Raw genomic sequence first — 27,491 nt, 5'->3', positions numbered from 1 at the left:
ACCCTCCTCTTCAAGTTTTTTTTTTGGACAAGTGCCACCAGTCCATTTTTTCTCCCTGTCATCGATGGTGTTTCATCGGTTATTATTCCAACAAACTTCTTCCATGCATTCTCAATGGCATCACACAGATGCCGAAATATCTCATTAGTGGTGGTCTGGCCATGCATTGGAATTATTGTGAGCAGCTTCTCTGTCAGTTCAAAATTGCAATCAACACCAAGGACATAAATTGTGAGCTGTGCAGTCTCTGTTATACCTGTGCCCTCGTCAAGAGCAACTGAGTATGCATCAAAACATATGACTTTCTCACACAGTTAATGATAAATGTCACTTGACATGTCAGAAATGCGCTCTGCCACAGTGTTGGCAGAAAGACTGATTTTGCTAAACTGACCCTTTCTTTTCTGGACAGATAATACTTGCAGCCTGTAACATGCATTTTTTAACAAACTGTCTTTCTGTGAATGGTTTCCCTGCCTTAGCAATCATCTCACTAACCATGTAACTTGCTTTTACTGATGCAACATTCTCTTTGATTGCTTTCTTGAAGAAATCTTGCTGCCGCATTAGACATGCTTTAAGACTGGCAACCCACTTGGCTCTCTCATTTCCTTGATATTTTGCACATTCCTCAGCATGTTTAGTTGAATAATGGCATTTCAAGTTGTATTCCTTGTGCACTGCAACTTTCTCTGAGCAAATAAGACATGTGGGATGCCCCTTGTGCTCAACAAAGAAATACTTGTCTCCCACTTTTCTTGAAATTATCTGTGCTCGTCATCAATCTTTCTCTTCACTGCAGGCTTTGATGAAGTCATGATGAAGATACGACAAAATCTAATTCTGTAATAAACTTCTATCCCTTAGGCCTCTGATAATGCAAGGGACAGTGGGCAGGAGCAGCGGAAATGACGTCCGCGCTAGGGGCAAAGTATTCGTGATTATTCGCATACTGATATTCGCAATAAAAAATCGTACTAGTAAGAAAAAAAATCGCATTAGTAAAACAAGAAATCACATCAAATATTTGCATACCCCGAACAGAACTGCTCAGGGTATGTGAATGTTTAATGCGATTTTTTCTTACTAATGCGATTTTTATTGCGATTATTCAGTAAGTGAATAATCGTGAATGCTGCGATATTTGAAGGCCTGCCGCGGGCCACAAAATGTTGTATGGAGGGCCGCGAATTTGAGACCCCTGCTGTAATCTCTTAAGATTCTTGTACCACATCAAAAACAGACATAGATTTCTTTTTAAAATAAAAGTATACATAAGCCTGGAGAGATAGTACAGGGGTTAAGGTATCTTCTACTCAATTGACCCAGATTTTATCCCCTGACATGCCACATGGTCTCCCAAGTACCACAGGTTGATTCCTGAGTTCAGAGATAGGAGTAACCCATTGCTGCGTGGGCCAAAAAGATGGAATGAAGGAGGAAAGGAGGAAAAGGGAGGGAGAGAGGGAGTAATGGAGGAAATGTAGTGCTCTTTATAATGTTTTAAACAATTCCCAACACAACCAATCCTTTGATTAAAAATTAGGTTATTCTTAAGTTTTGTATGATTAGATTTGACATGGGCATTCTGTCTTACATTTAAATACCACTTTCAGAGCTGGAGCTTAGGCTATGTATGCTGGAGACCAGATTCTCTCTCCATCACATCTCCACTCCCCACCACACCCCCATATGCTAGGAGCAACCTCTGATCACAAACCCAGGAGTTATTCCTGAGCACTGCCAGCCATGTGCTCCTCTTTCTTAACCTCTCCCTCCCAAATTACCATTTACATCCTAACAGTTTAAAATGCCTATCGGTGTTCTTGCTTCCACTGTCATCAGTGAGACTATTGGATCAAACCCAAGTTTACCGCTTGCAAGGCAAGAGCCTAACTTATTTCTCCAGTGAACTTTTTTCTTCAGCTGTGTTTAATCCCTGAAAAGAAAAATAGGTTCATTTTTATTTTAAATTTAATGTTACAGAAAGATAATGTTTTAGGTCATATTTGTTTCAGAAAAGTAAAGTTTTAAAGTTGTGTTATCAGAGTCTAGTTTTCTTTTTTTAGTTTTGTTAGCATGAATATCCTCTGCTAAGCATATGCATTTGCTTTTGGAAAGTACTACAAATAGGGACATTGTGATAGTCCAATTTTAGGTACAGAAAAATAACTATATATGTATAAACAAAAGAATTTTCCAGGAAGTAATGTTCTCTCAAGGAACCTTTTCTAGTCTTTCTATTTTTGTTTCTATGGTGAGACCTATGACTTTCTCCAGGCTATACTCTCAGGAATCACTCCTGGCAGAGCTCTGGAGTTTATGTTTGGTTACAGGGATCCAAACTTGGCTGGATGCTTACAAGGCAAGCACCCTACTCACTGTGCTTTTGCTCTAGCCCTCATGGTCTTTCTTAGAACAACCACATCAGTGTCCTTGAAAATGTACAATGAGCTCCTTAATTTCATTGTTTACTGCCAATGACCAGAGACATTTCAGCCAGTTAGAGTAGATGGAAAGTTCAATCCTGCTGCCTCATTATTAGTCTGGCAGCTGAGGCTTAGCTGTTCTTTCCTTTTGTGGTCAGAGGAACCTGAGCAGAAGTGAGTTTATTCTGAACAGTAGTCCTCTCTACACAAATACACCTTAGTTGGTCACCACTTGCAAGGCTGTTTCCAAATCCAGTGCATTATGGAGGAATTGGGTTTTCATACTTGAAAATATGAGTATTGAAGGTAAAATTCAGCCTATAAAGCCATGCATCAGATAAAGGAAGGTTACTGTTTTTATAAAGGATGTGGCCAAATAGGTTGGATGAAAGCATGTACACATTTCTCCCTGCATTCCCCCCATGTTCTTGGTTATAACATAAAATGCAGAGATGTGACGGTGTTCTCTGATTTGTTTGCAGGCCTGGCAGGTTCGATTTAGCCACCTCGTAGGCTACGGTGCCAAATACTACTCTTACCTCATGTCCAGGGCGGTAGCGTCTATGGTTTGGAAGGAATGTTTTCTGCAGGATCCTTTTAACAGGTAAAGGGAGTTAAGATGGAGGATTAATTGAGGAGGTGTTATCCTTCTTTAGGAAATCCATACCCACTGCAAGCCTCACTCAGTCTGAACCTAGCTAGAAGCCAAGCTTTGGTGCTCCCTTTCAGCTTGAACCCCTCACTATCCATGAGAGACTGGAGTCCAGGGACCTAAAGGTACTCTAACCTGTAGCACTGACCCTGGTAACTGCATGCTACATGTTGTCTCCCTTCCTCATCCCCCCACCCCTTGTATTTGTCAGGACCCTGTGTGGCATGGTTCCCTACTTCCTGTAAGAAACAGGCACAGCCCTCTTGGACTCCAGGCTTTGATACTAGTGCTCTAGGTTTGGTCAGCCTAGTCCTTCTGCTGCCACTACTTGCTTTTAGGGCCTCCTTTTAACCCTGACAGACTCTACATTAGGAAACACTGAAGCACATTGCTCATGCCAGACCCCGAAGTAAACTTCTTGTCTTTCATTTTCAGCATCCATTGGAAGCTTTTAATGAGTATTAACATTGAGAGGGTGTGTGTGTGTGTGTGTGTGTCCGAAGTAAATTTCTTGTCTTTCGTTTTCAGCATCCATTGGAACTTTTAATGAGTATTAACATTGAGAGGGTGTGTGTGTGTGTGTGTGTGTGTGTGTGTGTGTGTGTGCGCGCGCGCCCTGCCTTAGGAAAGCTTTCTTTCCAAAAAGAATATCCTGTCCCTCCTTTCTCCACAGCCATGGCCCCTGCACATGCTCCTCCTTTGCCTTGCTTTACCTTGTGGCTTCATCCATAATTCACACAGCACAGCCTGCCCCTTTCTCTAGAAAGTTTCTGGGAAATGTCTGCTAGCATCTCAGACCTGAACAGCTTAGCCTAGGAGTCAATTTAAGTTATAAATGTGGTGAACCTATCTGTTGTCCAAAATTTTTAGAGGAAATTCTGCAGAGATTTCTCTGGTGTCCACCTACCTCCCACAATGGAGCCAGGGCCAGAGTTAGGTAGTGAGGAGGAAACAGGACCTAGAGGGGCAACTCCTTCCCCCAAGATCACCACATGTTCTTGCTGCTCCTTCCTGGCTATTTTGATTGCCCCACAAAGCAGAAGCCTCTCTTTTATTTACTTCCACGGAGGAGTCAAGTGTGGTGTTCACTTGCTGTCTGATGGTCATTGAAAGCACTTTATCTCCTGAACAAACAAATGGTACCTTTCCAGAGTCTGTTAGCACTTACTTCTTCCTATGAGGTAAGCTGAATGGTATTGTGGCCATTTAGGATGCCCCAGAGTTCCCACAGGATATGTGATAGTCATCACAGCTCCTTCAGCAGAATAGGTTAAGGCTGAGGCTCTAAGGAGAGTTGGTTATTCATTGAAGACTCACAGTGAACAAACTGGACCAAAGGTGAAATGGAGATCTGTAATTCCTCAATCTTTCCTCTCCCCATCTTATTCACATCCCTGACTTTTCCTGCAGTTGGATATAGGTTTGATGATCCCAGCACTTAATTCTTTTATTCAAAATCATTGAGCTTGAGTCTGAAATAATAGACTCATTTAAGATTTTACAGTCTGATTAGTTTGGCTATTTTGTCTCCTAACCTATGCACACTGCAGATATTTCATCTGATCTTCAGGTTTAATTTTCTAAAGATCTAAAGCTAAAATTGACCATAATAAATCAATTTGGGGAATTACAGTTATTTGTTGGAAATTGTTATAAATGGGGTCAGAAAAGAGATCTTGTTCAAAGGAATGAGACTTTTCTGGAAAACCACCTACTATTAAAGACACCTATTTCTAGGTATTTCTGTCTTGTTTATGTGTCATTCCTGTCTAGACTTGTAGTTGCTACACATTTATAGACATATGAAAGTAAGCTAGTAAAAGTACTCATTGGACTATGACCTCTGTCAAAACAATCTTTTTACCCAACTTGTGAAAAATCGGGCTGGAACCCCAGTGTCATAGTAGGCAGCATAGAGCTAAGGCTCATTGGGAGCTGTGTACTGTGTCCCCCTCTAGCACTACAGCCTAGTGCTGGTCTCAGAGAACCCCCAGCCCTGCTGTTTCCTGCTCATATCCATCCTCTGATTCTCGACAGCCTCCACCTTTTTTTTTTTCTAGACATAACCAAGATATGTGTTTGAATTTGGTGGCATTTGAAACCCTAATGCTCTCAGAAATTTTGATTTGGAGACCATGTTCCCATTACTGCCCATATAAAGATGCTCCAGAATTAAATGAAATGAAGTGGAATGAAGACCTAGGACCTTTTCTCTGTGGCCAAATGTATATTTATGTACATGAAAAGAAGTGCTTTACCTTAAGATAATAGAATGGTCCAGATGCCCTATCCCTAGGTTCCACTCATTAGAAAATTTGTTTATACAACTTTCTCAGACCTTTATGGAATCCAGCTGATAGAGAACATGGAGATGCAAGCAAGATGTTTCCTCTGCTTCTTTTATTACCAACTCAGTTCAGGTTGCAGCATCCATTAGTGTGATCCTTAGCTAGTAAATTAATTCTTGCTTGCTTTTTCCCCCCTTCCCTTCCATGTTTCTTTTGTTCTGTACCATCTCAAACTGTTTTGTGAAAATGAAAAAGAGCAGAAATAATTTCAAACTCACTTTAAAATGCCGTTGACCCTTGAACAAATGCCTTGGGAGTTAGGACCATTGCCCTGTCCAGAGACCACAAATAACTTCTGACTCCCCCAAACTTAACTGCTTGCAGTCTGTCATTGGTCAGAGCCATAACAACAATATCAGACTGTCCAGTGACATAGTTCCTCTTCTACATGTTCTAGAACATAATCTTTTTTATAATTTCTTTTTTTAATTTTGATCAAAGTGGCTTACAAATTTTACAAATTTAATATTTTAGGTACATAGTGATATTGAGTCAGGGGCATTCCCACCACCATTATTGTCCTCTCTACCTCAGTTCCCAGCATGCACCCCTTATCCCCCTTTTTTACCCCCCAGGGTAAAAAGGTATAGGTGGTCTGCTCTGTGTCTAGTATGTTGTAAATTGTGTATTGATTCTGTTGTCATTGGCTTTGGATTTGGCGCTTAATTTTGATCCTTTTTTTATTTCTACTTAATGTTCATATGACTGTTTGGTCTCATTACCCTCCATTATTTCCCCCTCCATTAGTGGGCAAAACAAGATGGTGTTCTAGAATATAATCTTAAACTAGAGCAGTTGTTCCCAGAGTGGGCAGTACCCAAGGTGAACCAAGGTGGGTGGGAGTAGAGACAGAGATAAAGAGAGGGATAAAGATGGAAGTAGATATGGGGGAAAGATAAAAAGGAGAATGGAAAAAGAGAAGAGGTAGAGGTGGGAGAGGAGGAAACTACAAGAGAATATAAGAGGGGGAAGATATAGGAGAGAATAGAAGGTGTGGGAAAGAAAAGGTAAGAAAGGGGAAGAAAGGAGAGAGAAGATGAAGGGAGGTTAGGGAAGGAGAGAAAAAGGGAGAAGGGAGAAGGTGAACAGTGGGGAGGAGGAAAGGAAAGAAGAGGGGAGGCAGAGTATGAAGAGATAAGTGGGGCCTTTATGTAACCATTTCTCTCCCCAGGGCTGCAGGGGAGCGTTACCGTCGGGAGATGCTGGCTCATGGAGGTGGTAGGGAGCCTTTGCTCATGATCCAAGGTGAGTCCAATTAGAATTCTTTTCTTTTTAACTGTATGAGTACCATGTACTCATGTTAGCACTTTGAGTTATGTTCTTGCACCATTTATAATGCACGTTCTTTCACCTTTTCTCCATCCATTACTCGATTCTAAAAAGATGGTGCTTCCTCCCTCTCCATTTGCGGTGTTGCTCGGAAAAATCATTGTCCATTGTCCATGATGTATTCAGATGCCAAGATTAGAAAATCAGGCTTTCACTTTGAAAACATTACAATTACCCTAAATAGAAAGTTGTGCCATTTGACATAAATGTTATCAATCCTTCAAAAATTGGCCTTTAGATTTTAAAATGGGCCATAGTGATTTCTTGAGCCTAAAGGACTGATCTATTTCTTCCTTTATTTCGGAGGGGGTGGGGGGAGTAGTTACAAAAGGTCCTAACTAGATACTCAAAGAGCTTTAGGTTGGATTATTGAGGTGAGATGGGAGAGGCTTCTCAGTGATGATCTGAGGATCTGGTGATTCTGTGTGAGTCATGGAGAGTGTTTAGCACTCAGCACCATGAGTGGCCTTCAGGGCCACACCTGACAGTGATTGGGGTCCCTGTAGGGTCCTGGATTGATTTAGTTCAACCCTGTTCTATCTGGCTGATTGGTTTAAAAAAATTTTTTTTTGCTGGTTGAAAAATTTGAAGCTAATTAACTTTTTTTTTTGAGATTTTGCACTTGTTTTCTTATACACCCCTTTTTCGAGTAATAATAAAAGTTCAGTATTTTTACCAAAAATGTAAATGCAAGTGATTCAAAATTTTTTGGGGGGAGGGGTTGTTTGAGTTGTACCTGGCAGTGCTCAAGGCTTTCTCCTACCTCTGTATTCAAGGATTATCCCTCCTGACAAGGTTTGTGAAACTAGATAAGATTGGCAGAGATTGAACCTGGGGCCAGTTTGCATGCAATATACATGCAAGTCACTCTAACCCTATGACTTTTTTGTTCATATATAAAATGTTTCACAAATATTTTAAAAGTACGTGAGAATTGTCAGCAATTACATTTGCAAGTCAATCTTTATCTCTTATAAAAATTAAATTTAGGGGCCAGAGAGATAGCACAGTGGTGTTTGCCTTTCAAACAGCCGATCCAGGACCTAAGGCGGATGGTTTGAATCCCGTTGTCCCATATGGTCCCCCATGCCTGCCAGGAGCTATTTCTGAGCACATAGCCAGGAGTAACCCCTGAGCACTGCTGGGTGTGGCCCAAAAACAAAAAACAAAACAAAAAAATTAAATTTAGGAAGTAACCTCTGCTGTTAGGCAGATGTTTTTAATGCAGTAATTAAATGTGCCTTTTGAGTAATGGTCTGTCCTGTATCCTTGCCTAGATCTGTTATACTAATTGAGTATTTCTTATCTGTATGCCTCACTAATACCTCTCAGTTTAGCACTGTGTCTTTTCTTGCAATGATTCATTTATTCAAAGAGTATTTGTTGCACATTTGATGAGGTGCCAGGAGCTGTTACAACTGCTGAAAAGGAAGCAATAAAGATAGCGAGACAAAAGTTTCACTCCTCTTGGATATTCATTCTAACAGCTTTTCCAGCCAGGATCTTCCTCCAGGATTCTCTTTGCCTAGCCAGTTTATGAACTAAATTCAGAACCCAGAGATGGCTATTTTCTATAGCCCCACTAAGGTCTTCGCTATCATATTAAGAGATTATGCCTTGTAGATGATAGTACACTCAGTTTTCCAGCTGCTGCTTCCTGAATTTGGCTGATCCAGAAACTGTCTCATGGAGTTTGCACATATCTATTCATGTAATCTTCCAGAAGCTCAGTGAGATAAAAATCCTATAGATAAAAATTCTATAGCTAATCAAACAGACCAGGCCTTCTCATTGTGTGCCCTTCAAGTAGTGACTAGAAGGGCCAAGATTCCACTGTGTGCCTTCCTTCCAGCAGCCAGCACTGAACTCTTCAACAGTCTCTGCATTTTCACTCTGTGGCCAGGACACTAATTGATATCTACTGTCAATACATATAAAAGTGAAATGAATTGTCTCAGAGTTGTAAGCACCTGGTTGTTGGTGGAGTTGTATGGACAGTGTTCTGTGATTTGATAAGAAAAAACTGCTTCCAGATAAATTTCTCATGTCAGTGTTATATGGCATGTAACTTCCTGGTACTGCTGTATGATATCATTTTTGAGGCTTGGTAGTAAATATTTCCACTTCTTTATATGTAAAATAAAGAAGTTATTTTTAATGTTTATGTCTGGGCTGATATTTTTTTTCTACTGTGATTCCAAGAATGTTGTGATGACCTCTCTGTAAATTCTTGAAAATTTTCAAATTCTTGAAAATATTTCATTTCTTGAAAGATTTTGTGTGAAGAAACTTGACATGGATTACCCAAAATTCACACATTCATGATTGAAAAATAAGACTACAGTTCAAACTTGAGATGGTCAAGTATTCCAGTTCCAGTTTAGCACCAACAATAGAACAGTTCTACCTCTAAATGTTAATATGTTTCCTCATGTCGTTCTGTCAGTTATTATTAACTCTGGTGGTTTGTTCCTTTCAAAGATGAATGGGGGGATATACTGAGGTCATTCCTGGTGTCACTTACTTGGGACTGGATTTGTGAACCAAAACCCAAGGTGACTTCTCATCTTCTCTCTCTCTGCAGCCAGCCTGCACACAATTAAATGTCTTAGGTGATGGCTTTTATTCATTTAGAGTAGTGACTTTCAACATAAAACATTTTTTTAATTTAATAATAATTTTTATTTTGACCAAAGTGGATTACATATCTTTCACAGTAATATATTAGGTACATAGTGACATTGAATCAGGGGCATTTCCACCAACTTTTAACATTAATCTGTTATCAGTTATATAACTTATAACATTTTTCATAAGCTCCTATTGGACAACCATGTCTGTTTCACTTTTTACTCTATGTTTATTGAGTCTCTGAAAAAAAATCCAAGTTGCTGCAACAGATCTTTTATATTTTTCCTTTTTATCAATTACAGTATAATTGACAGACATTTTCATTTCCGGTGTATAGCATAATGATCAGGCATTAGTATCCAGTGCAAATTGATCACACCATCGTAAATCTATTTCCAATCTCATCAATTTTTCAAATTTGAAATACAATATAAAGATATAACACAAAACACCATACCGTGTTTTTTACCCCATATTTGGTTAGTAATGAAAAATTTGAAACTCATTATCTTTTTCACCAGTTTTGTTCAGCATCCTTTCCTACCTCCTGTCTGGCAAACATCTGTATCTGCCATCTTTGTTTTCTATGTCTATATATACCATTATATGTATGACTATATTCTCTATATCTACTAGACTTGTTTTTTTATTCTATTCTTTAAATTGTACATAGTGGGAATCACACTATTTGTGATTTCAAATACTAGTGAAGCCACAGAATCTGTCAGACTTATAAAACTTAATATAAAACAGATGTCAAAAATGGCCAATTTTTACTTGTTGCTGCTGTATTATCATGAACCTGTGACACACAGTTTAATTTATTTACCTACTGAAAGACGATAATCTACGTGTTCTACTTCATGTCTAAATATTGTTGTAGTGGACATGAGGTATGTATCTTTTCAAGTTTTTCACTTTCTTTAAATGAGAAAAGTATCATGACTAGATCATTTTTTAAAATTCTATTTTACAAAATTTTCAGACACCACCCTGGTTTTTCATAGATACTGCAATAGTTTCATATTCCATAGATGCTCAACAGTCGTGAGAGCTCCATTTTCTCCAGATTATCACCAACACTTCTTGTCTTTTTTCATGTTAGCCATTCTGACAAGGATGCAATTTGAATTGTACCATTTTTTGGAGCCTTTTTCTTGTGCCTGTTTAGAGAAATATCTTTTTATTTTACAAGTAGATTGCTTTCTGTTATTGAATTTTATGGGTTTAAAAATTATTTAGTTCACTAATCCTTTATAAAATAGTTTGAAAATGCCTCTTATTCAGTAGTTTCCCCTGTTTGTGTGTGTGTGTGTGTGTGTGTGTGTGAGTGAGAGTGTGTTATGGATGGCTTCCTTTGTTATCACAAAATCTATTTTGATGTATACTGTTTATTTTTGTTTTTCTTGACTTTGATACCAAATAAAAATTCACTAAGAACTTTTGGCATATGCCTTCTAATAGTTTAATGGTTTCAGATCTAATATTTGATCTTTAATTGATTTTAGTACATTTTGGGTATGAAGTAAGAGAATGAGTGAAAAGAATTTCCTTTCCCCGTTAAATGTTCTTTTCCTCTTTTTTGAGTATGAGTTTATTTGAAGGCTCTGGATTTTGTATCATTGGATGTCTGTTCCCTTGTCAGTAGTGTGCTATTTTGATTACTTTAGCTAAGTATATAGTATTATAAATACACATATAATATTAGGGTATATTTAATAGGATATAGTATAAATGGGCATAGTTTGACCTCAGAATGTGGTTCCTCCACGCCCATTTTTTCTTCTCAGGATTGCTTCGACTTTCAAAGTTTTTTTGTAGTATCAGATGGATTTTAAGATGGTTTATCCTACTTCTGTGAAAAATGGCATTTGGATATTGATTTAATCTAGTTTGCTTCATGTAATGTGCACAATTAAAAAACTTGTTCAGTTTATGGACATGGATTATCTTTCCATGTTTTTGCATTTTCTTCAGTTTTCAACAGTGTGTTCTAGTTTTCAATAAATAGGTCTTTCACTTCCTTGGTTAAATTTATTACAAACTTTAGTGTTACTTGTATATAATATTCTCATCTTTCTGTACCTGACATGTTTTCTTGTACTTTTTCTCTTTTTTGTATCTGATAGAATTTTCCATATTTGCTTTATATAATTCACATATAACAGTCTACCTAAATAATATTATATTTTGTTTTAATATATTTGAAATTTTTATATTCATAATTTTGTATTTTTGATTTCATATTTTCTATTAAATTTTATTTGGATACCATAATTTAACAATACTGCTAATAGCACTGTTTTAAGAATATGATGCTACTACACTCCTCACACCACCAGAATATCAGCATCCTTTCACCAGTGTCTCTAGGTCTCTATATTTCTTCCCCAAGCTGCTAATTAGCAGACAACTTAAAGTTATAAGTAGACTCTCAGAGACTTTTTTTATTTATCATTTTTTAGCGCCTTAGTTTGTTTCTTTATATTCCATATGTGAGTGAAATCACAGTTTACTCAGCATGATACCTTCCAGTTCCATTCAAATTGAGCCAATACAGGATATTTATTCTTTGCTTATAGCTGAGTAGTAGTATTCCATGTATGTGTTTATGTATGTATGTTTGTGTATATATACACACATACACCTCAGTTTTTATCCATCTGTTCTTGAGCACTTGTGTTGTTTGCAGATCTTAGCTATTATGAATGCCAATACAGTGAGCATGGAATGAAGAATCTTTTCAAATGAATGTTTTGGGTTATGGTGGTAAATGTTAAGAAAGTAGAATCATTGGTCATAGGAAAGCTTAGTTTTTCATTTTTTGCGAAGTCGCCTTAGTGCTTTCTTAGACAACTGAAGCAGATCAGAATCATTCACACTCCCCAGGTGCATTTTATACTTCTGCCTGTATGCTGACTCCCTTTATTAGCTGGTACATGTGTAGGCCCTTTTAAAATCCTTCTTAGCTCCCCATGACCTCTTGCTCCCAGTTCCCTCAAGGATGAGATCCATTGATCTTAAATGCCAAATGCTGTTAAGATTAGCTCATCTCTGCAGTGGTAGTTCCAATGTCTGAGGTACCCATTTTGGAGAACCCTATGGTTTCACCTGAAAGAGGGGAATCATGGTTGAGACCATGCTTGTCCTGTGGCTGACACATCTCACTGTGTGTCTTCAATCTTAGCTGTGAAGGAACTCTAGCTAGTGGCTAGTTCTTTCAAAGGTAGCACTTCTGTATGTGTGTGATACGTTTTTAGGAAAAAGTGGATTTGAGTGTGTGCCTATGCCACACTTGGCCTCTCAATCCAACAGGAGCTTTTCTTAAGGAGTCTATGTGTTTTTCTATCTAGAAACCCTAGATACCATATGAAAATAAAATGTTAGTTAAGACCCTATTTCCTTTCTCAGAGGAAAAAAATGGTCCATAAAAATGGGATTTGCAATGACTAATTTTGCTATGAATCTTATCTGTAAGTTTCTTGGGAAAGCCATCCAATATCTTTGCGGAAGATAAAATGCATTATTACTTCAGAACATTTCTTTGTTATCTGCTTCTTAATTTCTTTTTCAGTTCATTTCTAGGATTGTGCATGTTATATAACTGATGTAATAACTGGAATAGGTCACATTACAAATTAAAATTATGTGTTTTTCTTGTTTTTAAGCACTATTCATAGCATACATGAAGATAATTTTATAACCATACTCCTCAGTAACATAATCTCTCACTAAGCACAGTAAAGCCATACCTGACTGAAGCCAACTCTCATAATATCCAAGTATTCAGTGAGGTTCATCTATTATCTCTGTTAAATTGTTTTGTTCATTTCAGACCCCCACAGTTTTTGTATTAAGTATGTTTCAGAGTAATAAGGGAATTTAGTCTTTTCTTAAAGTAATATGTGATATATTTATATTCTTTTAACATTATATGGACTGTAGAATATTTTTTTAAGTGTGCTATGTGGAAAATGACCAAAAATTTCAGTTTTGATTAGTTTTTTTCAGAAAAAAAGTCTTCATAAAATGCACAATTTTCTAGAAAGTTAAATATGCATTGCAGTTTGTTAGTCTTAAGGAAGTAACATAATAATAATAATAATAATTACTTCTTACTGCAACACATAAAAAAGTGGAATTGTATAGCTATTAAAGTGTGACTTGATTATTTCAGCAGTGAATAGCCTGACTCCTGTAGGGTTGCATTTCTTTTATAGACTACACCTGTATTTTGTATTATTTAAAATGCTTGGGTAAAAGGCTCCTATTGTGTTTTTAGATAACATTTTGCTTATCTATAAATAAATAAGGCAAGGGGTAAACCTTTAAAGCGTTGCCACAGGCCTAGTGCTTCCTTCTCTGTGATCTCCTTTAATTCTCTAGAATGTCCATCAGTTTAATCCAGCATTAAAAACAGCATTCTGCAACCTTTTATACCTGTGGACTAGGGAAATAAGATAAATCTTGACTGAACTAAGTTCTGGGACAGAAACAAACCCAATCAATATAGATTGTAACCATACTTACTCAACCCAATATTATAGTTGTGATTTTTAGCCTTGCTCTTTCAAGCCTTTGTTCTCTCCTGGAGTAGTAATTCTCACTTGCCCCTCACATTTTTTAAGTAAATTTATTTTAATAAAGACAATCTTGTTCTTTTAACCTATAAAATATAAATGAAATGAAAATAAAGTAGTGCAAATATGTGTTGCATACATGCAAGCACACACACACACACACACACACACACACACACACACACACAGGACACCCTCATTTCCCTTCTTGAAATGAGTACTTTCTTACTTTTAAACTGGAATGTGTACTGGGCTCTCTGTTCAGCATGTTTCTCTCCTCTCTCTCTCTCTCTCTCTCTCTCTCTCTCTCTCTCTCTCTCTCTCTCTCTCTCTCTCTCTCTCTCTCTCTCCATCTCTCTCTCCATCTCCTTCCCTCTCTTCCTCTTCCTTTTCTCAGAACTTCTAGTAAATCCTGGCTTTACTTAAAGAAATGAATAAATAAGTAAAGTTACAATTTTTAACAAGTGTGACTTAGGCTGCTGCTTGTAGTTGTACTGTGATTGCTAGAATTCTTGGTGAGCTGTCAGCACTATAGGTTGATGACTAGGACCACAGGACCCTATAGTCAGTCATTCTGTCCACTGTCGTTTGTTTATTTGGGGGCACACCCAGTGATGGATGCACAGGGGTAACTCATGGCTCAGCACTCAGGAATTGTTCCTAGTGGTGCTTGGGGGAACAAATGGGATACCAGTGTTTGAAATCAGGTCAGCTGCATACAAGGCAAGTGCCTTACCCACTATACCATCATTCCTGTCCCTGTCCACTTTTTTTTTTATATAGTTAATGAAATTAAATTTTTTTTTCTTTCTGATTTCTCTTTCTCTTTCTGACTTGGCTTGATATTTTAGTTTCTGACTTGGGAGCAAACTATTCTTTAAGCTGTTGAATATTAAGGACAGGAACCTTGGGATCTTTATGATTTCTCAAACTCTGTTGCGATTTTTCACTCTAGTGAATTCCCATTGCCGCTGATGCATTCTTTCTGACATCTCAAGAGCATTAAACTTTTTCCTTGCCATATGAATGCCTTTATATTTATTTTAAAGTGTTTTCTTTTCCTGTTTTATATGAGCTCCTTTAGACTTTAGAGGCAAAGATGTGCTTTTCATTCATAATCATTTCTAGTCATGGTGGTTCTGACAAAAAGTCTAACCTCAGCCTAGTCAACATGTTGCCTTGTTCAGTTTCTGGTTTCTGCCTCAGGTTATAGCATTCCTTGAGCTCTTACCCTTCACAAAGCTCTTACCCTGCACAAAGAATTTTGTATGGAAAAGGAAAAGGTAAAAATCTAAGATATTAGCATTCCAGGAGGTTATTTCAAATATTAAACAATTTTATTTCAGTGCTTCTTCCAGAAAACATAATAGCACTTTTGGCTTGGTTCGTTTGTCTTTGGCCAAAGGAATAGCATGCAAGTAAAGATAGAAAGTAATAACTTGGCAGTTTTAAGAAGCACTAAACATCAGATAAGACTAAGAAAAATAGCAGGTAAATGAGTCAGTTCTCAGTGAAAACTCCCTTTGGATTGTTTTTTCTGTTGCCAGGTTGACTCATGAGAGCCCACAGGGCCTTGTTAAGCTGATTAAAAATCTAATACCTTACATTTCCACAGAGCTCATAGTTTCCAAAGCATGTTCATTTGGGCTACAATTGCCAACACCATCTCTTCTAGTTTATTGTATGTACTTTTGTCCAAGAAACAAACAAAAAGAGGGATGATTTATATTCCAATTTCCTAATATTAAAATAATCTAAGGTGATATTTCACTCTTTTTTAAAAAATCTTTCTTGTCCCTGATAGCAATGAGCATGCTAAGTGCTCTGAGTTTGGTTCCATGCATTTCCTGTTAAAGGAACTGAAGCCTCTTGGGAAAATGAATGGTTCTATAGATTGTCTTTGGGGTCTAAGACCATACCTAGAAAGATTTACCTATAAAATACATTGTGTATGCATGTCAAAGGGAATAAAAAGGCCTCTAAGAAAATCTTCAGTGGCCTGAAGATAAAGCCTTACACTAGGTATGCTCTTGTGTCGCATATTATTAACCCAGGTTCTATCCCCGCTTAGGATCATATTTGGTCCTCCAGGTCCCACTGGGTTTGATCCCTAAGCACAGAGGCTGGAGTCATCCTTCAGCATAGATGGATGTGGACCACCCCCCCCCACAAACACACTACCACTCCAAAAATAATGAGCTTGCACAGATAATCCATTCACAATTTCTTTTTCTGATTTATTTCTGTGGGTTTTTTTTTTTTTTTGGTTTTTTTTTTTTTTGGTTTTGGGGTCATACCCGGCAGTGCTCAGGGGTTACTCCTGACTCCACGCTCAGAAATCGTTCCTGGCAGGCACGGAGGACCATATGGGATGCCAGGATTTGAACCAATGACCTTCTGCATGAAAGGCAAATTGCTTTACCTCCATGCTATCTCTTCTCCCCCATATTTCTGTGTTGTTTCTTTTTTTTTTTTAATTTGTTTGGGGGCCAAATTTAGCATTGCTCAGTTTTCCCCCTGACTGCTCACACTCCTGGTAGGTCACTGGGAACCATTTATGGTGCTAGACACTGGAACAAGGCAAGCACCCTATACATGGTTTTATCACTTTGGGCCAGGCATTCAGATTTTCAAGTAAGTTACATAATGTTGCCCTCCCTTTCTCAAAGAAGTGGAATACAAGCTCCCCTACCATGACAGAGTTTATAGGGACTGACTTCTGGTCAGTATAGTAGAGTATAGTAGAGAAGAGTGGGAGCCAAGAGTTACCCTCAGGGAGTTGTCCTGGGCCAGCACTCAGAGTGATCGCTCCTATGAATGCTCCATACCTTTGGGAATATAATGGAAAGAATGCTTCACCTCTTAGGTCTTTTGGAAACTCAGACTTCTGACTCTTCAAGAGAAAGCATCAACCAAACCCAGGCCACAAATCATCTTCATTCACATGCCTGACTTGGTGCCCCTCACTGTGGGCTCATCATCAGATCTAGAGAAGGTATTATCAACAGTGTAAAGTGCTGAAAGAGACATAATGCTGAAGTTCCACCTGGATATGACTTTGGGCCAGAAAAAGAACATTTGATAATTTCTGAGAAATCTTGGAGGCCTTTTATTACCATGGCTTAGGACTTCTCAGTATCAGTTCACTTGTAACATGCATGCTGTCTTGTGTGAGGTACTGCTAATAGAGACACTGAAACTTTTCTAGCTTAGCATTTTTAGGTAAATATCAAATCATGTTCATATTTGGGGGGGGAGGAACAAAATAAATCCTTGATAAATGTTTGATAGCAACCTTGCCACAACCTTAAATTCCATGGTCTACACCACCCTGTTTCCCAATTGCTGTTCAAGAACCACAGCAACTGCTACATTTGAGGATGGCCAAAGTTGTGCAAACAAGGGTTCTCTGCAGCCAAGAATGGGGAATCTATGCCATTGCATAGGGTTTTGTAGATGTTTGAGAGGAGAGCCATGGCCCCTCTAAGGCAGGTAGTGTCAGGGTCAGGTTTGTAGTTTATTATACTCACTGACCATCATGGGAGGGAGACATGGTAGAGACTAACCTAGATAGGCCTTTCATCAACAGTGACATGGTCAAAAATGAAGGGGATAGACTGGAGGAAGAGAGAGCAAGTGGGCAAGGTTGAAAAGAGATTTTCCTGCTTTAAGCAAGATTGAGGAAGATGAAAGTTCTTGAAGTGCTTAGACACAGACATGGGTGAGGAGTGTTTCCAGTTGTCCCCAGAACCCCAGCTGTCACTTCTGGGGTGGGGCTTATGTTAGAAAGTCCTGGGACCTACTGGTGTATAGTGGGGGAGAAATGGCTGTCACTATGGTGTACACACTGGAAGTACTGCAAGAAAAATATGAGAGCAGGAACTGATCTTTGTCCCCAGCAGTCTAGCCCCCAGAAGCCCTCGTTAGAGTTTCCTTTCCTGAGTCTAAAGGGCCCTACCTTGGGTTGTTGTGACTCAATTTCTAGCTTTTTGAGGAATATCCAAATTGTTTTCCAGAAAGGCTGGATCAGTCTACATTCCTATCAGCAGTGAATCAGAGTCCCTTTCTCCCCATATTCACATATGTACTGGTTGTTTTGTTCTTTGTGATATATGGCAGTCTCTGTAGTATAAGATGAGACATTGTTGTTTTGATTTGGATCGCCCTGATGATTAGTGGTATGGAATTTTTTTTTTTTTTTGGTTTTTCGGCCACACCCAGTGATGCTCAGGTGTTACTCTTGGCTGTGCACTCAGAAATTGCTCCTGGCTTGGGGGACCATATGGGACAATGGGGATCAACCTGAGGTCTCTCCTGGGTCAGCCGCATGCAGGGCAAATGCCCTACCACTGCGCTGCTCAGCCCCGTGATATGGAATTTTTTTCATGTGCCTTTTGGCTATCTGTATTTCTTCTTTGAGAAAATGTCTGAACATTTATTCTCCCTATTTTTGAATGAGGTTAGATTATTTTTCTTTCAAGTTCTGTCAATGCCTTGTATATCATAGATATTATTAACCCCTTATCTGATGAGTATTGGGTGAATAGTTTTTGCCACTCTGTGGGTAGTCTTTGTATCCTACTCACTGTTTCCTTTGAGGTACAGAGCTTCTCAGTTTAATGTAGTCCCATTTATTTATCTTTGCTTTCACTTGTGTGGCCAGTGGTTTTTCATACTTGAAGATAACTTTAGTATCAATGTCATGGAATGTTCAGCCTCCATTTTTCTCTGCGTACCTTATGGTTTCAGCTCTGATATCAAGGTCTTTAATTTATTTTGGTTTGACTTTTGTATAGGCATTAAAGAGGGGTTCATTTTTTGAGTGAGAGAAGTAGAATGCCTGTCTTGAATACAGGTGGGGGGAGGGAAATGGGGGGCTTTAGTGATAGGAATATTGCACTGGTGAAGGGGGTATTCTTTATATGACTGAAATCCAACTACAATCATGTTGTAATCAAGGTGCTGAAATAAAGATATTATTAATATACACACATATATATATAAACTCTGAAAAACTCTTAAAAATTGAGGTTCATTTTTGCATGTAGTTGACCAGTTTTCTCAGCACCACTTGTTGAAGAGCCTTTCCTTGCTCCACTTTGTATTTCTTGTCCTTTTATCAAGATTAATTGATTATATACTTGTTGGTCCATCTCAGAATATTCAAGTCTGTTCTATTGATCTGAGTATCTGTCTTTATTCCAGTACCATGCTGTTTTAATGACTACTGCTTTATAGTGCAAGTCTGTTTTAACATATATAAGTCAATCAATATAATAAACTATCAGTAAAGAAAAAAATCATATGATTATACCAGCAGAAGCAGGGAAAGCATGTGGCAAGGTCAAGCACATTTTCATGATAAAAACTCTCAACAAGATGGGAATTGAAAGAACTTTCCTCAATATTGCCAAAGCAATTTACCACAAACCCACTGTGAGCATTATACTTAATGGGGGACAACTAAACGTTTTTTCTCTGAGATCTGACTTAAGACAACGTTGCCCCCTCACCACTTAACTTCAGCATAGTACTAGAAGTACTTGTCATAGCAATGAGGCAAGAAAAAATATCAAGGGCATGCATATAGGAAAGAAAGTAGTTAAGCTCTCACTGTAGATGGCATGATACTGTATCTAGAAAAATTTAAAGGCTCTACATAAAAAGCTTCTAGAAACAAAAGTAAAGAATAGTAAGGTGCCAAGCTAAAATATTAATATGCAAAAATTCAGGCTGTCATTTGACATTAAAATAAAATTTATGTAAACCTAAAAAACAAGTGAAAAAAATGGAGAGACAGAGGACATATAGTCACATATGTCACCTTATTTGCTGATTCGAGACTTGCCTTTACTTTCTGCCACTCTCCCAGTTAACTGATCTCACCACACCTCAATTAGGGCTCCACCTTGCTTAGCCATAGTCCTTTGTTAGTTGGACACCTCTTTTCTGTTCCAGGCTGTCTGTTTTCCATCATGTGCCTTTCATCCTAGACAGGTGGAAACCTGCACTTACAGTTGAATAGTATTCATTTGACTATCCAAAATAATTTGTATGTATTGTAGAAATTTTATTCAGAATACAAGTTTGTTTTTATTATTTGTGGTGGTAGTGGTTGTTTTTTGGGGGAGACCCACACCTGGCACTACTCAAGGCTTACTCTTGGCTTTGAGCTCAGGTATCACTCTGGAAGGGCTTGAGGGACCATATGAAGAATTAAACCCAGGTCAATCAGGTACAAGGAAGGTGCTCTATCTCTGTACTATATATCTCAGACTCACAAGAACACAGCAAGATTTTTGCCATATACATAATCAACATACTATAGAACATCATGAGATATATTTTTACTTTAATTTGGAATTATTAAAATGCTGACAGGGGCTGGAGAGATAGCATGGAGGTAAGGCGTTTGCCTTTCATGCAGAAGGTCATTAGTTCGAATTTCAGCATCCCATATGGTCCCCCGAGCCTGACAGAAGTGATATCTGAGTATGGAGCCAGGAGTAACCCCTGAGCGCTGCCGGGTGTTACCCAACCCCCCTCCCCAAAATGCTGGCAGACTCCAAATAGTAAATGAGTAAAAAGTATCAATGATGTGATCAAGTAGAAAATAGCCCTATCGTAGGATAGAGATAAATTCTGTACTTGGTTTAAAGAAATGAATAATCTGATAATGAGATGTATGTTTTGCTGTACCAACTAAGACTATTCTTAGAGCTTTATTACTGTCTTGAAGTCAGCTCTGGGATGATGCCTTTGTTTTTGCTCCTTAGTCAAGACCATCACCTAGGGGCAAAGGTGATAGAACAGAGGTAAGGCGTTTGCCTTTCACACAGCTGACCCAGGATAGACCTGGGTTTGATCCCCACCATCCCATGTGCCCCCCCCCCCCCGAGCCTGCCAGGAGCAATTCCCGAGTGCATGACCAGGAGTAACCCCCGATTGCCACAGATGTGGTACAAAAAACAATAGAGAGACAGAGAGAGAATGAAGAAGAGAGAAAGAGAGAAAAGGAGAAAGAAAGAAAGAAAGAAAGAAAGAAAGAAAGAAAGAAAGAAAGAAAGAAAGAAAGAAAGAAAGAAAGAAAGAAAGAAAGAAAGAAAGAAAGAAAGAAAGAAAGAAAGAAAGAAAGAAAGAAAGAAAAGAGAGAGAGAAAGGAAGGAAGAAAAGAAAGAGAGAGAGAGGAAGGAAGGAAGGAAGGAAGGAAGGAAGGAAGGAAGGAAGGAAGGAAGGAAGGAAGGAAGGAAGGAAGAAGGAAGGAAGAAGGAAGGAAGAAAGGAAAAGAGGACACCATCATCTAGATTATCAGATCACTTGCTATAGGCCCACTTTTCTTTTTTTTCTTTATTTTTTTATTTTTAGAAAAATAACTTCTTTCATTATTCTAACTATAATGTATTTGACATTTCACTGCCTAGATTGGGGGAAAGGGGCATCAAATTTCTGCTGTGTTTTTCAAGCAGCATGGAGGATCATTCATAGAATTCTTTTTACATTTTTTTAAATATAATTTTTATTTTAATCATAGTGGCTTACATATCATTGACAATAATATTTTAGGTACATATTAACATAAAATCAGGGGAATTCCCATCACCGAATTGTCCTCCCTCCACCTCCGTTCCCGTCCTTCCCATATCCTCTTCCCTTACCCCCGGGGCTGCTAGAATAAGTGGTCCCCTCTGTGCTTAGCTTACTACTTGGTGGTCTTACACCTATTTGGTCTTGATACCTTCCTTGTTCCCCCCCAATTGAGAGGTGGGACTAGATAGTTCAAGTTATGCGGTTTTGTTTGAAGAAGAGAAAAGTAATAACCCGGAGGGGGGAAAAAAAAGAATCAGATACTCAGGAAATGGGCGGAGTCCTTCTAGAGGCTTTCATCCTTGGTTTGAGAGAGTAAGGGGAAAAAGGTGAAACACCACAACAGTACATAAAGAACTGTCAAATAAAATATCCAGTGAGCATTCCAAAAAACGAACAAACAAAACAAAACAAAAGAGGGTAAGCACCATATAAAAGCCATGGTATTGAGATAAAAAAATGTGGCAGAGCACATAAGAAAAGAAGAAAATAAATAAATAAATAAATAAATAATTAAATATAAATGGAGACATCCACACTAATAGCCAAACCACAACAATGAAATCAACAAAAAATAGATAAGTAAATAATAATAAAAAATGTTTTGTGCTTTTTTTTCCCCTCCTACAGATGCACAGTAAATATTGGGGTCATTTGAAAAGGAATTTTCTTTGCCTAAGCGATACAGGGTTTCTCCACCCTTGTCATGGGATTAACTATAGACTCCTTTCAGGTTCATTTACTCTCCCCTTGGTGCTTTTGTGGTGTATGGAAGACTTCTGCTCCGTCCTGGGTGATAACATCAGACCTCTGTATCTAGAGGTCTCGGTATCTGCACGAGTCAAGGAGTTGAACTTATAATTATGTCTTTCTTTGTGGATCTACAAGTTTTGTTCCCTCAGTGTCATTTTTGTTTGTTTGTTTGTTTGTTTGTTTTGGGCTACACCCAGCGTTGCTCAGGGGTTACTCCTGGCTGTCTGCTCAGAAATAGCTCCTGGCAGGCACGGGGGACCATATGGGACACCGGGATTCGAACCAACCACCTTTGGTCTTGGATCGGCTGCTTGCAAGGCAAACGCCACTGTGCTATCTCTCCGGGCCCCTCAGTGTCATTTTAATCCGTTTTCTGTGGTTGGCAGTTCTGGTCTTTGTGCTGATCCTAGGAAGGGGCCTGGGATAGTGTCTTCCGTTATGTTTTTAGAGGTCCCTTTCCATTACAATAGTCTCAGACAGACTTCTGGAACTAGGAGTCATAGTTGTTATGCAGGTCATAGCTCACACTCTAGACTAGGGCTTTTTATTGGTCCCAGTATACATACAGTCTGGCCATGGTTCTGTCAGCCAGTCTTCTGTAAATCGTGATCTTGGCATTTGGATAGACCAAAGGGTGACAAGTCTTCTGATTTTGTCTTATCGTTAGCTGGTGAGGTAGGATAACTTGCTCTTAGGTCAAGTTCCCATTTTCCTCATTGTCAGGGTATCATATTAGGGCTGGCACTTGTTGGTGTCCAAGCACTATTAAGGTTATCTCGGTTGGGATTTGTTTCCTGTGGTTGTTCTGAAGAAGTGTGTCATTTCTATGTCTGTGGTCCAGGGTTCAAGGCTGGACGGTTGGTGTCTAATCACCTGGGGTCTAAGTTGGGTCCACGTGACATATTTTTAAGGTGGGAGATACCCCTGTATTATAAACAAGTATGAGTTCTTATCCCTAATAAATAAGAGCTTGTTTTTATACGTAAGATTTCCCCTTTTTTTAGTGTGCCTTTGCAGGGAGAAATGGTGCTACATTACATTGCCGGTGCATTTGAAGGTGGAGAGAGAAGAAAACAAAAACAGGTCACACACCCATAAAAGATAAAAATAGAAATAAAATATATGTGCTCACGTATATATGACAAGAAAAAAGATTTTTAAGAAATGAAGTAAAAAATTAAAGGAACAAGGTGATGTAAGAAAGTATCTTGCATTTGGGGAAAAGCAGGTAAAGAGGTAGGTAGTGTAATACAGGTCTTATACTTATGATGGTAGTATATGTTTTCCCATTGTCTTTTGAGATTTTCTTGTGGTGTGTGGGTTCCCGGGCACCTTTTCATCTCCCAGCCTGACCTTCTTGAGATTGGCAAAAGATTTGTGGCAGGGAGGACTTGGAAAGAGTTCATGCAATGGGGGATACTTGTAGAGCTAAGTCCAGTGTCAAGTAACAGTCCATGTTAGGAAGGGTTGGTAAGGAGGACCATGCAGCATGAGTCAGCAGGGGAGTTGGTTTCCCTTTCTTGAAGGGGGCGAGGTGTGGGTTTGACTGGTTGTCCCTTTGCTTGGGTGCTGAGTACTGGTTCGCTGGGGCAGGAGGTCATTCTTGAAGGCCCACTTTTCTAGCTTAAGACTGAAATAGTACCCCCTGAACAGTGACATTCAGTTCAATATGCCATTCCGACATCTTTAGTTTAGTGAACAGTCTAGTTGAAAACACTGAAAGCAGTTATTGATAGCATTAATTCATTTGGTCTTTGGCAAACAGGGACTATTTACTGTTAATCAGGCATAGAGCTATCCCTAAAAATCAATATGTTACCCTCACATTACAATGAGGGGTGAGACATTCTGTGAACATGAGAAAAAGCCTCCTCAGGCGACCAGCAGTCTCTGCCAAGCTACAAAGCATTGTTGGGGGCCCTTACACCAGGCTGTCACCAGTACACAGCTCCCTTTATGCTTGGTATCCAGTACCCAGCGAACAATCTGTGGGGCTGGGACAGGAACAGTACAGAGCTAATAAATGAGGCAAGATACCTACTCTCAGGTTGGTTATGTACTCATTCATATTCCTCGTGACCATCAGGTCATAGAGTCAGATGCACTATCCCTAGAAACGGACCTGTAAAGGTCAAAGATCCACATCCTTTAGATACCTACTCAGATTTTTTTTTTTTGCTCATATAGAAAAAGACAGAGGTCAAGCTTTAACCCAAACAGATTTGAGACAGAGAAGTAAAGGTCAAGGTCAGCATTTCAAAGATAAAAGAGGAAATATATGCATGTTATCAGAAACAATGTCGTCATGAAAAAAAAAGTGACACTTCTTTCACATTTATAAATTAATTTAGAATACCAGGAGTAAATAATACCTGTGTGTTATGCTTTTCCCATACATGAAACATTCAGCCTTGCTAGAAATTGATGAGCATTTTGATTAGTTTTTATATTGGAGGTTAATAAAAACCACTTGACATATTTATCTGTTAACCAATGAAAAGAACTTAGCCTTTATCTTACTTTGGCTAAACTTAACCCAGAAATTTCTGCATTTTGAGAATATTTTTCTTCCTATTTTACTATCAACATTCAGAGACCAAATTAAGCCAACAGAATTGGCAGAGGTGGGTTAAGGAAGGACCATACCCCATGGTGGTCAGAGATCTCTGTTGGTGGTGCTTGGTGGGGGGCATATGTGGTACTGAGGACAAGCCAGGGTAACCAATACGCAAGATAAGCACTGTAACCGCATGCTATGCCTCCAGCCCAGTGGTCGGCAACCTGCAGCTCGCGAGCCACATGTGGCTCTACATTTTTAATTTGGCTCTTCTGTGTGCCCGGCGGCTGCTCCAGGAGTCAGGACTCTGCTCCTACCCTCTGTCAGTTCCCGCGCTCTGTGCAACCCCAGCAACTAGCTCCACACAGCTCCAGTCAGGCCATGTGGTATTGGGGGGGGGCGTGACTTTCTGTGTGGCACCAGACAGGTCCAGTCAGGTCATGTGGTATGGGGGGCTTGACTTTCTGTCTGGCGCTGTAGCATTTAGGCAGCATCCTCTCTGCACTACAGACTAAGGAGCAACAGAGGAGAGAGCCATGTGTGGGTCACTGGCTGCATCCTGGTGCCTGGTGAGTCACTGTTCAGCCTGGACCCCACCCCATCTCCTCCCCTGTGGGACAATATTTGTTTTTTTTGTTTTTTTTTTCCAGTTTTATAATTTTTTATTATGAATTATGAGAACAAAAGATGCAAAGAAAGAGGATAAGGTAAAGTTACAGTGGAAGGACAATCACCCATAACATAATTATCAGAAGTCCCCTTGCTGATATCTTAACTTTGAACTTTCACCAAAGAAAGTTAAGATAAATAAAACAGAATCCATGTGCAATTACTTTGTCCCTCAAGTCCCCAGATTGTAGCACATTATAATATTTCTTAACAGCACACAAGGCAATCTAAAGCCATCAAACTTACGTAACTCCTTAAACATTAGAGGCATAGTATTTTTTACATTTCCATGTACATGCATATTAGCTTAAGTTAACCTCAAATTTTAAGTGGGTGTGTTTTAAGGATTAGAGTCAAAGGAGCACAGTAAAAACGGTGTTAGAGTGGCAATTGTTGTTTGCATAGGCCCACCAAAATATGAGAGGCATGGAAAGGAATAGCCTTGGCCTAAATACAAAGAGATCCTACCCCTGAAGTTTCCTGGCATAAGACCAGCTCTAGGCCTCAGGAAAGTTATCGTTCGCTCCAAGACATTGTCCGTAGCGCCAACACACTTATCACACAGTCTCTGTTGTCGGTCTCATGTTTCTGTATTAAAGATTCTGGAATCTGCATGTCCTATATTGAAGTCATGATGTGGAGTGCCTTCTCGTTTCACCTCACCATGAAAGGGGAATGCAGGAAGCCCTGTCCTGTAAGCAGGTTGTTGTTGTTAAGTCTTCTCAGTGTTAAGGGAAGTCTCTTTTGAGCAGGACGATGTCTGAGCAGTGGTAGGGTCTTCCGTGGTAGAGGATTGCTTCCAGGTGATGTTACAGACAAACCTCACCATAAAGGGGCAATACAGCAAGCCCTGTCCAGTAAGCAGGTCATTGTTCTTGTTGTCTTCTCAGTGTTAAGGGATGTCTCTTTTGAGTAGATCGATGTCAGAGCAGCTGTAGGGTCGTCCCTGGTACAGGAATGCCTCCGGGTGATGTTATATACAACCTTGGATGTTTTGTAAATGTCTTCTGTAGATCAAGGGGTAAATGGAGAATGCCCATTCTTCTGAGGCCTGTGCCAGGTCTTTATGTCAATGTTCAGGGTGTAAGGTCTCATTGCACTACAAGATTTGTGTGTTCCCATTTCTATTAGATAAGAACTTATTGGTATGTATAGTATTTTCCCATGTTAGTGTGCCTACGCAAACAAGTAATAAAGCCACGTGGTGCTATCAGATATATGGGGGCATAAGAACATTTCCAACAAGACCCATGACTTGGTTCAAACATAAGTATTAAACTGAGGAATTCTTTCACACCAAATTCCATATTGAGCAGTTCACAAAGAGAAGATAAAAAACATGGGGGGGGGGGATCATCACTGTATAAGAAAGTATTTAGCAAAAGTTATAGCCGTCAAAGAAAACACCCATAAAATGTTGAAAAGATATGCGTCATTTTTATGCCTTTTAAAATAGTTGGGTGGGTGTTAACTCTAGGGCACCACTTTGGTCTGTGAATTAGGACTCAACAGTACTTAAGTTAGAAAGGGTAAAAAAGGAGTAATGATGATTGGAGATAAAGAAGTTAAAGAGAAATATGAACTTATGAAGGGGTATGCAAAAGGGCAGAGTACAAAATGGACATTCTGCATACATAAAAACATAATTCAATGACAGTGAGTACTATTAATGTTTCTTGTGAGAGTACTATTAATGTTTCTTGTGCGCGCGGGGGCTATCGCCCCTGCGCGATTTTGAGAATGTACACTGGACATAGATTACCAGTGCCAGCCAAACCTCCTCCTGCTAGACTCCCGGCTCCCAGGAAGGAGAGATCCTTCAAGAAGCTGGGAGACCAGAAGTTCAGAGCCCCACCCAGACCCTCCCTAAGGAGCCGCATGGATAGTGGGGGAAGGCCTAGGGTACCTTCAAGCTCCACCAAGGGACCCAACTCACCGGCTTGCCCAGGCGTGTGGCCC

The 27,491-nt window shown here is 39.2% G+C and overlaps 1 protein-coding gene across 1 annotated transcript in view; it reads left to right on the top strand.

Annotated features, from left to right (window-relative positions):
* The window catches only part of MIPEP (mitochondrial intermediate peptidase), a 189,100-nt gene that overhangs the window by 122,062 nt on the left and 39,547 nt on the right, over window positions 1-27,491 (top strand). The window contains exons 17-18 of the mRNA XM_049778451.1: window positions 2,912-3,033; window positions 6,601-6,674. Coding sequence (XP_049634408.1) covers window positions 2,912-3,033; window positions 6,601-6,674 — 196 coding nt within the window. The remainder of the gene's footprint in view (window positions 1-2,911; window positions 3,034-6,600; window positions 6,675-27,491) is intronic.

Source organism: Suncus etruscus, chromosome 8 (genome assembly GCF_024139225.1).
Source record: "Suncus etruscus isolate mSunEtr1 chromosome 8, mSunEtr1.pri.cur, whole genome shotgun sequence".
Lineage (NCBI taxonomy): Eukaryota > Metazoa > Chordata > Mammalia > Eulipotyphla > Soricidae > Suncus > Suncus etruscus.
Note: the sequence above shows the minus strand (reverse complement) of the source record. Positions and strands in the feature narration are given on the sequence as shown.